This window comes from Coffea arabica, chromosome 4e (genome assembly GCF_036785885.1).
Source record: "Coffea arabica cultivar ET-39 chromosome 4e, Coffea Arabica ET-39 HiFi, whole genome shotgun sequence".
Lineage (NCBI taxonomy): Eukaryota > Viridiplantae > Streptophyta > Magnoliopsida > Gentianales > Rubiaceae > Coffea > Coffea arabica.
In genome coordinates this window covers 12050005-12062412 of record NC_092317.1, presented here as the reverse complement: position 1 = coordinate 12062412, position 12408 = coordinate 12050005, and the positions used below count along the sequence as shown (strand labels likewise).

General features: G+C 34.1%; 1 protein-coding gene across 1 annotated transcript in view; it reads right to left on the bottom strand.

The window, feature by feature from the left end:
* The window catches only part of LOC113740778 (putative disease resistance protein At1g50180), a 28995-nt gene extending 17662 nt beyond the window's left edge, over positions 1–11333 (bottom strand). The window contains exon 1 of the mRNA XM_027268302.2: positions 8617–11333. Coding sequence (XP_027124103.2) covers positions 8617–11333 — 2717 coding nt within the window. The remainder of the gene's footprint in view (positions 1–8616) is intronic.
* Between the last annotated feature and the right edge of the window lie 1075 nt (positions 11334–12408).

The window sequence follows — 12408 nt, the reverse complement described above, 5'->3', positions numbered from 1 at the left end:
ATGCTTAATCAAATCAGAAATTCAACCAGAATTTTCAAAACATGATCCGGCTGGGATCTAGCATCAAATCAAACCAAAATTTTAGGCATTGTTTGGATTGCATTTTTCTGAATTTTTTGTAGAAAAATTGCTATAGTGATTTGATATATGTGAGATAAAAAAATGATTGAAAAATGTGTTCACGGAAAACGAAACAATTTTTCACTCTGCAAACAAGGCCTTAGTTATTAGTTATCAAGCCTCACCTATGTATAAGCCAAGTCTTATTATATATTGCATGTATTATTTGTATATTTGTACATTTCATTTAACAAACTAATCCAACAAACAAATATGTATCAATTTATCTATAGGCTACCGATCTAATCGAAAATCAAAACTAAAAGGGACAAAGACTATAAAGATTAAAGCTACTAGAATGAAGGATTTATCTTCTCGTAGAGAAGTTCTTCTTGCAAATCTGCTTATTTTGCTTCGCACAGCAGTCAAGTGAAGGAACAAAGTTTCTTTCCTTATTAGTTGAATGAACAAAGTTCCCCAAGCTCAACCATGACATCATCGGCATAAATCTTGTGGTCTTTTTTTTTCTTCGTATGAACCCCAGACACACACACACACCCCCTCCCAAAAAAATCTCCCGGGCCCAAAAGGAACATTCATTATCTTTTTTAGAAAGAAAAAGAGACAATAGCAGCGAAATCGGTAAAACAGACAGTGAAAATGGACCCGTTATCAATGCCAAGAAGGACATTAGTTATACTCACAAAAATACAAAAAAAAAAATCTCAAAAAGAAAGAATTTAATATACGAGAGTTAAAAAAAGAGGGGATTTGTGGTGTTTGTGTTGGGTTTGTGGGGGGGTTAAAGAAAACCCGGCTTCTCTGAGGACGCCATGGGGAAATTTACGACGTGGGGAAGCTAAGCTATAGTTGTAGAGCCCGTTATGGTCCCTGTAGCTAAACTCGCAAATAGCAAACACCGAGTTGAAGCTGAGTCTGTGTAGAATCGTTGCGATGAAAAGCAAAGGAATAAAAATGGGTGACCGATTGCGAAGATTGGAGGGATCCATCGTCCCTGTTCCAACAATTTGCATGTCCAACTTATCCCGCAATTGGTTTGAGGGTCGGGCAGCTTCAGCTTCTACTTGGCTACTACCATCCTCTTATCAATCATTGCAAAGTATCAATCGGCCACGGAATTGGAGGATTTGGGTGAAGAAGTGGATTACATGGTCCTGTTTCGCATCAAATGTTTCCCCCAATGTCGGTGTCTTGCTTCCCGTAGAAATCCTATTGTGTATTTTCAAAGAAACCCCTACCTCGCCGTTGATTTGTGTGCAGAAACATGTGTTTTCGGTGGCGACACCGTTTAAACGCTCAATTGGCACAAGAATTTTAGTTAATGACCATAATTCATGCAATAAAATATTAAGAGACCAAATCGGCTTTAGTGAAATAGTTTGAGAACTAAATTGGCAATTTTTCCAAATCTTTAACAATTCATTACTCTTTTCAGTTGCAGATAAAGTTCGGATCTCTTCCTACGCAAGTCAAGAAGAAAAACATAATCACTGGAACTATAATGGAACAGGTTTAATGAAAGCCTACAACAATAAAATTTTAAATTGATAGGTTAGTAGCATGACAGAGTTTGGCATAGAGAATGAGATTAGAACTAAGCATTTGTTCAAGGACGAAAATGCAAGCACAAGAAACAAGTTGATACATGTATTTATCAAGGGTAATTAGCACATCCTTCAAAACTCAGTTGCATATTACACCGTCCACATATGAATCTACAGCTTCAAAATATGGCACAAAATGACACTTGAAAAAAAGGAATTGTTAACTCCACTCCTGTGGACAGAATTGATAAAGTGCATGAATGTTGCCAATACAACAGGGCAACCGACTTGCAATCTATAAAGCTGGTTGACCAAACTCCAGAATAACTTGTTCATTATAGTAAGTAATTAATATTGTATAAATTTAGGAAAAAATGTAGTTTTAGTCCTTAATGTTTAGCCTGTGTACCAAACTGGTCTCTAATATTTCAGCCGAAATAAATTTAGTCCTCAAAGTTTTTTACGTCAGGCATATTTAGGATAATTGACCAAAATTCAACATTGACCAATAGTAACAAAAAAGAGAGACTTTGCATTTTTGGTCTCCAATATTTGGAATTTGAATCATTATAGTGGATTAGTCTCATACGATTTAGATAGTGGTATTGATATTTATCGAATGAAACGAGATGCGAATTAGAATAAGTTTATATAAAATGGGTAATAGGAATTTCAATTAAACTTCTTTTTGTTCTTTCTTTATTTTTTATTGCATTTATTTATGCCACTAATTTCTCATATGCTTATTCTCTTTTGCATAGTTAGTATCAATTTGGTCTAATAGAAGTAATTATTATTTTATACTATTAAATAATTAGTTGGTAATGAGTTTAGTCATTTTGATCCATTTATAAAATTGATGTTGATCCTAATAGGATCCTAAAAGTTGTAAAATTATATTAAATTAATAGAATTTTTTTAGTTTAATTACATATATATACTAACTAAGAGGTGTTTTAATAATTTCGAAATCAAAGTTTTATATTCAACAATTTTAGATCAATGATATGTATTTTCTTTTAATTTCTAGCAAAAAATGATGAATAAATTTAATAGTCACTGAAACTTTTATCCATTAGCATATTCACTTTTTTTTTTTTTTTTGCTAAAATGGGATCTCAATATACCAATAAAGTATTTTAGCATTAAGGCTATTTATTTTATCCTTGTTTTAAGGGTAAAATACCAGAAAACTTCCTGTCTTTTGCCAAATGTTCAATTTAATTCCCTTTTGTTTGAAAATCTACACTATAACTCCCTATGGTTTCGATTAATTAAATTGAAAATTGGACAGAAAGCATCCAATCTAATGGAAAGAAGATAGAGCAAAATTGATATATTATGATTAATATATATATATGTATGTATGTATGTATGTACACATATTTGTTTATAGTTATATATATTTATATTTTGTGAAAATCCAAGTTGAAGTTTGCGTGTCTAAGTTGTGTACCTATGGAACACTAGTAAGGCCCAGCTGTGCTACGCACAGCCAACGCCCGCCCTAAAGTGTTTAAGGGTAATAAAATTTGAAGGATTGTTTATAAGTTGAGCGTTATGTGTAAATATATTATAAAGAGCATAGATAGGAAAAGTGTATATTATGTTTGGTGGCAATTCTAGTTGGTTTATATAGGTTTAATTGGTGCTAAATATTTTAAGATAATTTTTTAAAATGTTGTTAAATATTAATGTATTAATGAATAAAAGTGAAAGAGAAAAATGTACAGTGCATTTGGCAGCAATAATAATCTTTGTCTTTGTAATAAGTCGGATTCAATTTTAAATATTTTTTTCTGTTTTTGAAATTACATCCATTTATTTATATGCAATAATATAAAGTTGAGATAATTTAATAGACTTTTCAATTTGTAGATTTTGGAGGGATATAATTCAATTGGAATACCATTTACATGATTATTTCAAGTTATATTTGACAAATTAACTTAAGTTTTAATCGGATTATAATGTTGTTGTTGTTGTTGTTGTTGTTATTATTATTATTATTATTATTATTATTTGAATTTATATTTATTTCAACAGTTTCAACGTTCATTGCCAGAGTTTTCAATCATAAGTTACACAGTGTAAATAATTCAATACTAAGCAGGTAGTAATAGTGTACTCATGAAACTTTTGAATATCAATGAAACTTAACCACCATTTTATCAAACATTAAGCATGCTAATTATAAGTGAAGTTACTAACTTGGAGTAAAGTGAAAGGAAAAACAAAAATTTGAGTACTGAAAGTAATGCTGCAAAAGGAAAACACAAAACATGTAAAAGAAAATATATGTTACTATAGCAAGAAATAAATTCATATATTTGCTAAAGTAAAAAGTAATAAAAATTGTATTACCAAACCTGAGAAAACAAGAAAGTGAAGGAAACTCTCTCTGCTATCTGAGAACGAGAAGGAAATAAAACAAGAAGGAAATGAAGCACAATAAAAGTTGATAGCATACTGTACTATTCAAGTTAGTTTGTTGATAATAATTTCATCTAAAAAGATAATCTATATATGAAAGCTAAACTATGCTATTACTTTGTCTTTCAATCTAATGGTTATAAACAGATGAAATACAATTGATAATTCATCAAAAGGTTGACTTTTGTGTGAAAGACAACCTAATTTTGAAGAAAAATGCAAATATCTGATCTGATTAGGCAATTAAGAAAAAGTTGAATAATTGAAGAATGATTACATTATTTGACTTATGACTTATTACAAGCAAAATAGAGGAAAAATATGAGAGTCAAGCAATCTGTAAGCTGACTTGTTGAATAATCTAATAATGCAATCAGTTTGGAAAAACGTTTTTCTCCCAAATTGATTGTTCAGATTACTTCTCTAAGTGGTCTTGTCGAAATCTCTTAGATCCTTTGTAGGGAGGGGAGGAGGCCCACATTAAGACTGATTTGAAGATTTTAGCAGGAAAACTTTAGGTTTTTTTTTTTTTGAAAAATAAATCTGATTCTTGTGATATTTTTAAGTGTTTTAAAATTGAAGTAATCAAACAAATAGAGATTATGTAATAGTAATCAAACAAACAAAGATTATGTATCTACATATGCGTTGATTTTTAATTGGGAAAATAAATTAACTAATAGTAGAACTTGAACAAATTAACTAGTAGCAGAAATAATAAAAAACAAACAGAGATTATGTATCTACATATGCGTTGAATTTTAATTGAAAAAAAAATGTGAAGTTAACTTGGAATTAGAAATTTTGAATCCAGGCCGCTGAAGAATACAAAAAACGCAATTGAGCTCTAAAGAAATGAAATTCAGTTGTAGTTCGTTTGAAAAGTGCAGCTATAAAGTTCCCAAACCTGCTTCAATTTACATCCCGCCGAATCTTCAAGCTATAAGCAACATTTGAGGTTCAAGAATGCCGGTCAGGATAATGTTTGAGACATGACTGACCTTGTACGAATCTATTCCTTGAATCCTAATGAAGGATTCTTTTGGCATGTCAACAACCTCTAGCTTTTCAAGAGCTTTCATGAACTTCCAACTCTTCAGGAAGCATTTCCAAAGACTAGCACTTGCTGATCCGCAAGAGCCCGACCTGCGGCATTGCTCCTTTTCTGATTTTGATCTCTATCAAATTAGGCAGGCAGCTCGTCAAGCTGAAGGAATGTGAGGTTGTGACACTGGTTTTCTGAAATTACTAGTTCTTTTCCTGCATTGGCATTATTTTAGTTTCAGAGTGGAAAGGTGTTCCTAACTTCTCCAGTGTTGGCATGGGGTTTTCTGCAAGTTCTGTGGCAAGCAGCGTCGAATGATAAGAGTCTTGGGGGGAAATTATGAGCGCCAGGTCAGTCAGTCAACCTGCCAGACAACTTTAAACGTTTGACATAATTGAGGAGATGGGAATGGCCAATGAAAGATGGAAACCCCTCTTCTTCATCCATCAATAATACCAGGGGAGACAATTAGGTTCTCAAGCTTAGTTAGCAATTGAACTAAAAAGTTCCATCAATTCTTGACCTTCCGTGCACCCAATTTCCTAATGCTAGCTAATTGGCGGCGCTAGTTTGTTATCAATCAGAGTATTTAAATGCACATTACACAGAGTTTGGAGATTCTTCGGAGCATCAAACTTCAGTGGTAAACTTTTATAATTTGATGCACGAATAAATAAATGCCGAGATTTTTAACGTTCCATAGCATATTGGGGACCTCCACTAAGTCGAAAATGTACATGTCAAGCATTTGTAGATTTTGGAAGCAACCTAGATAGAGAGAGTGGATGCCTTTTGATCTTAAACAAAGATACCTTAGAAGACTAAGTTCACCAATTTCTTCTGGTAAATACAATATATTCATATTTTCCAGGTCAAGCACTCTTAAGTAGTTTGATTCTTGCAAAACTCAAATTAAATTCATGTTCAGCTTCCGCAAGATTAAAGAAGATCTAAGATTCTCTCCAGCAAACGACAAAACTAGCCAAATCTTTCAGGATAGTTAAATCTTTCAGAGCAAGAATGAACAACGAGATGCTGGCATTTAGGATGTTCCATGTTAATTTGTTTGGATAGTGTATTATTTGAAATAATTACTGTAGCACTTTTTGTGATATGATGTATGTGAGATAAAAAGATGTTTGGAAATATAAAAAAGTAGGTTGGGAAATATGTTTGTGATGCAAACGAAATATTATTTGGAATAATTTTGGTATCCAAACGTCGACAATTTCAGGGAGAACATTAGGCTTTCAAGCATGGCAATATAACTGAAAAGTTCTTCATATCTTGAGCATCTAGGTACAAAGGGACACACCTTATGGGTATGCAACTTACGGTAAAAAAATTAAGTTGTTCATCTTTTTTTTTCAAAGCAATGCAAGTTATTAGCAGTTTTATTTTTTTGTTGCAAAAAAAAAAAGTTGTGATTTTTTTGCTTTTTTTGTAAACCACAGAAAAGGTTATTGGAAGTTAAAATAAGAAAGTTATTAGAAGTTACTGAATTTTAGCAGTTAACTTTAGTAAATCTTTACTTTTATAAAGGTAAAATTGAAAGAAAAAAAAAAAGATGACAAAAGATTTTAACACTAAACCCATGCCACATGTGTTATATATGGAAAGATTTCGGACATTGGATAAAGAACAAAGAATTTTGTACTTAATACACTCAAATACTCAAGAATTTCACGACATGAAAATTTCACATGCAACTCATGCTTAGTTTTTTATAAGATTCTACATAACTTCAAATCCAGTTACACACCTTTTCTTTTGTAAACTTGTTTACACAAACATTTAATTGTTTCGCAATATGAAAATTAAGTATTTGCCTTCTCCACACATTACCAATATGCTTTTGTGAATCGTGAGAACTTCAATATTCTTTCTCGCACAATATTTGCTGTTGTCATGGCTTGGACACTCTGAAAAATTATAACCCTTCGCCAAAAAAAAAGACTTCAACTTTTTGTAAGAAATTATAATTACTCACAAAAAAAAAACTGATTTTTTACTTTCGCCATTGATCCAATGTAGTGAGATAATGTAGGAAAATTGTGTAAAAATTCCGAAGAACACAAAAAATGCGTATGATCTATCATTGAGCAAAATTACATGTAATCCTGTAACTTAGATCATTTATTCTCCAACTACTAGAAAAGTGATATGAAGCGAAAAAAAAAATAAAGGATTAACTTTTTATGTATCGACAGTATAGTGATTTTTTTGCACTAACAGACATGGATATTTACCATATATGCATAATTTGAATTTTAAATTTGAATTCATATTATGTAGTATAATCTAAACCTACTATTATAAAAAAAAATATACACTGATAGTATATAAAATATACTCACTCAAAAATAAATTGCCATACGACACATAAAAATGTTTGCTACTTGTACCAGGAGCTTTTTCATTCATAACCATACTTAAATTAACCTAAGTGTTTTTTTCTAGCAAATCGACCTGAGTTGAAACTTCTACTTAAAAAAGAAAAAAAAAATGATTGAAACATAGGAGCAAGAATAAGCCAATCATTTGACTGATTCCTATTAATAGAAAATGGACCATTTCTCAAAACTTGTGATTCTCAAAATCAAGAATTATGAAGACGTTATATGTTGATAAAAGTAAAAATAATGGAATACGTAGGGAAGAATTATTTCGGAAAAATAATTTAAACCTTTTATTTCTACACTTAGTACCAGTAAACGACACCAACTAAAAAAATCTTACATTGAAAAGCATAATGGTAGGAGCAAAGCCACATTCATCACTTGTAAATATACGAAGATTCCTAAATCAAGAATTTCCAATTAGAAAAATTGGTAAAGCTTCATAGAGTAACACATCATTTCACATGGAACTGTACTATGAGAAAGTTTACCACACCAAACCTTAATTGAAGGCCTTTGTTTGGATGTCCACACACAAAAGCTTTTTAATTCATGATTTGGTATAAAATGATGATTCAATGGACTTACCAGCCCAAAGAAATTGACCAGAGTCTTTCCTTTGCCCCAACAACTTCAATATTACTATTACTATGATTATCATGGTCAACTTGAGATATCAAAAATCCCAAGATTTCTTTCTTTTCCAACCCAATAAAAGAACAATTAAAAACCAAAAGGTATCAAGTCTCATATTTAAGAAGCCAACCGCATTATCTCCATCATCATATTCATTGTCAGCTAATTAATATTTATAATCCAACGAGAAGCCAAGAACTTGACTAATTTAACTAATTGAACTCAAAAAACGAAAACTAAGGAACAAAAAGTACTACTAACTCCTCCTTTATCACCATAACATCGCTAGCTTAGAAGCAATAAATAACAATAACTAGTTACAAAAGTAGCAGTAGAAATATTCAGAGAAATACAGAGTATATATCTACATATGCATTGATTTTTATTGAACAAAAAAAAAATAAACGCGAAGTTCACTTGGAAATTTTGACACAGCTATCAAGTTCTCTTGCCTCTTCTTTTTAACACGTCTGCGAACCTTCGAGCCTTGAGCTTCCCTCCCAACATTGTAGGGTCAAGAGTGCCGGTCACGATAATGTTTGGGACATGACTGACCTTGTATGAATCCATTCCATGAAGCCTAGTGATGAATCTTTTTGGCATGTCCTCTACCTCCACCTTTTCAAGAGCTTCCATGAACCGCAGCTCTTCAGGAAGCATTTCTACAAAGTAGCAGTTGCTGATTCGCAAGCACCTGAGCTGTGGCATTGCCCCTCTTCCGATTTTGATCTCAATCAAATTAGGCAGGTGCTCAAGCTGAAGGACTGTGAGATTGGGAAACTGGTTATCTGAAATAACTAGTTCTTTTCCCGCGTAGGCATTTTTCAGTTTCAGAATGGAAAGGTGTTCTAACTTCTCCAGTGTTGGCATGGGGTCTTCTGCAAGTTTTGTGCCAAGCAAAGACAAATGAGAGAGTCTTGGGGGAAAATTATGAGGGCTAGGTAGCTCAGTCAACCAGCCAGATAACCTTAGCCGATTGACATAATTGAGGTGGGAAAGACCAATCAAAGATGGAAACCCCTCTTCGCCATACCTGACCAATTCCAGGTGGACAAGGTTCTCAAGCTCAGCAATTGAACTAAAAAGTTCATCAATTCTCGAGCTTCTTTCTATCCACACCCCCAATTTCCTCATGCTGGTTAACAGCATCATTTTGTTACCAATCAGAGTATCTAGATATACATCACACAGAGTTTGGAGATTCTTCAAAGTATCAAACTTCAGTGGTACATGTTTAATTGTTTCACGAATATATAAATGCCGGAGATTTTTAAGCTTCCATAACACATTGGGGACCTCCACGACTGAGCCAACAATATATATGTCAAGCGTTTGCAGATTTTGCAAGCAACCTAGAGAGAGTGGAAGCCTTTTGATCCTCGTGCGTCTTAAACAAAGATACATTAGAAGACAAAGTTCACCAATTTCTTCAGGTAAATACGAGGTATTCATATTTTGCAGGTCAAGCACTCTAAGTAGTTTGAACCTTGCAAAACTCAAATTAAATTCATGTTTAACTTCAGCAACATTGAAGAAGATCAAGGAGCGGAGAGGAGGGGTTGAGTGCTCAAATTCTCCAGGATAGTTTAGCATTTCAGAGCAAGAATTAACAAGAAGATGCCGGCATTTAGATGGGGGAAAACTACTACTACTTTCTCCAAAGATTTTAAGAAACATTACCTCCTCTGCTTTTGCAACAGCTAAATCACGCAATAGATCATGGACTCGACAACTTTTGACCTTCCCATTAGCAGTCAATGCCACCACCTGGACCAAGTTCCTGTACACCAACTCATCCAAACGATCTGCTGCTACATCCTCCAATACTTCTACTCCTTTTTGATGAATTAAGCCCTCAGCGATCCACATATGGAACAACTTACGTGTTGGGATGACAAAGTCTTCTGGAAAGATAGCAAAGGACAAAAAACAAGTCTTGAGATAAGATGGAAGGTCGTTGTAGCTTGATGCCAAAACAGCTGAAACTCCTTTCCGGCCCCTTGACCACTGGTCGGTGAGAGTGTCCAGCACGCTTTTCCATTCACTCTTTCCTTGTAATAGGCGTCCTATGACGGTAATCGCCAGAGGAAGACCATCACATCTTTCAACGATTTTTCTTCCGATGGCTTCTAGGTCTGGGGGCAACTTGGATTCTGATGTCAAACCATGAGCAAGTGCCTTCTTGAGAAACAATTGCCAGCCATCTTCCTCTCCCAAGGTTTCCAACTTATAAGGTTTGCTTAGAGCATCCGCATACGGAGGAACCTTCTCATAGCGACTAGTCATTAGAAGTCTGCTGCCATTATTTACATTAGGAAATGCTGCTGCCAGAGAATCCCAAGCTTCTTCTTCCCAGATATCGTCAAGAACTACAAGGTAACATTTGTCTTGAAGTTTCTCCCGAACCATCCTCTCCAGATCTGCCTCTTGCATTCCTTCCAACAAGTCAAGTGACTCCTTGGTTTGTTTTTCGACTTGCTTTATGATTCCCACCAGTACTTCCTGGGCACTGCACTTTTGAGAAACATAAACCCAGGCACGGCAATTAAAATATCCAATCACGTCAACATGATTGTAAACTTTTCTGGCAAGAGTTGTTTTGCCAACTCCTGCCATTCCAACAATTGATATTACTCGGCCGCTGCTGTCCTGCACCAGAAGTTGTGCAACCAGCGAATTTGTTTTTTCCTCCAGGCCCACCAAATCCTTGTCCTCGGTGAAAGGTGAGGATCTCAGCAATTTCCGCAGCTCCTCTCCTCTTGTGCTCGTCCCTTCTCCAAGAACTTGATCAATACCAAAAGTCAGGCGACTTTTCTCAATATCGAGCATCTTTTTCTGGATGGATTCAATGTTCTTCCCCACCTTGTAGAGACATAATAACCGTTTGGGAAAGCAAGACAAATTTTCCCAGAAGCCCTTCTTCTTTAAGGCCTGCATCTTAACAATAAACGTCTCAATGACATCTTCAGATTCATACGCTGCATCTCTAAGTTTAGACACCCAGTTGCGGATCATTAGGTTGTCATCTTGTTGTTCATCTGCAAACTTCAAGAAGCACTGAATGTCGATCAGCAATGTTTTCAGGCTTTGAATTTGTTCAGGAACATTTTTGAGGAATACGATCTGCTGAACGGTTTGCTGAATCAAGAGATTGCCCAGCTTGTCAATCACCAGAGAAACAGCGGCTTCTGCCATATCCAATGTCTTCTACGCTAGTCTTGATATCAGTGTAAAAACTAGGAAGCCTTTTTGTACTTGATCAGACAACAATATATGAAGGACTTTTTTGAACCAAGAGTACAGGCAGGTGATGCAATTGACTAACAAAGATGGAACAGAAAACTGTAGGAAGCAGATGAAAATTTGTGGAAGACTCAATAATCAAAGTAGTAATAGTAATGAAACAAGAAAGCCTGCTGTGGCTGTCTTCTTTGAGTAAATATAGATTTATACATAGAAGTATTGATAACAAACAATGAATTTACAATGTCAACATGCATTTATTTAATTTTCTTTTTATCAGTGTCCATACGTTTAAAGTTTACAATACCTAAATCTATTCGATATAAATATGCTTTGCTGTGCTAAGATAAGCATGCGAGCTTCACGCGCACACGAACACATATAAATGAGTTCAAATTGGTCAAGTTATTCGACTTGCTTGAGCTTAGTTAAAGCCGGCTCGAATTCAAACAATGATTGAATCTTTCGCCTTGAAATGCTGAACACATTAAGCAAAGTACTTAACCAACTTCCTCCATCACATAAATTATGGGGTGGGAGGTCAAGGATTCAAACCTTACCTCCCATCAATGTGTCACTATGTATGTGATTTTTTTTAAATCTATACGAGTGTGTGGTGTACATGTCTGGTCCGATAGTGGTTCAATCCCCGTTGGTTCTCTCGGGTCAATTGGGCAAACTCCCAGTAGGCTAGAGTAGGAATATGAGTAGTTTAGACTAGATTAGATTTATCGTTACACAAAAAAAAATTAAGCAAAGTACTTTGATAAATGAAGCAGTAAAATATGATAATGTTAGCATATGAAACTCATTTTACTTTAGTGGCGGAGCCAGAAAAAATTTTCATTGGAGACAAAAGTAACTCAAAAATTTTTTACCTACTCTTTTTCTAGTTTTTTTAAGGAAAAAAAATTCACAAACAAGTACAAATGATGCATATATTCCATGAAAAACATAAAAAGACAAACTCAAAATTATTAATGTGATAATAATTTTATTTCAAAAAGCAAACTAAACCATTTACAAT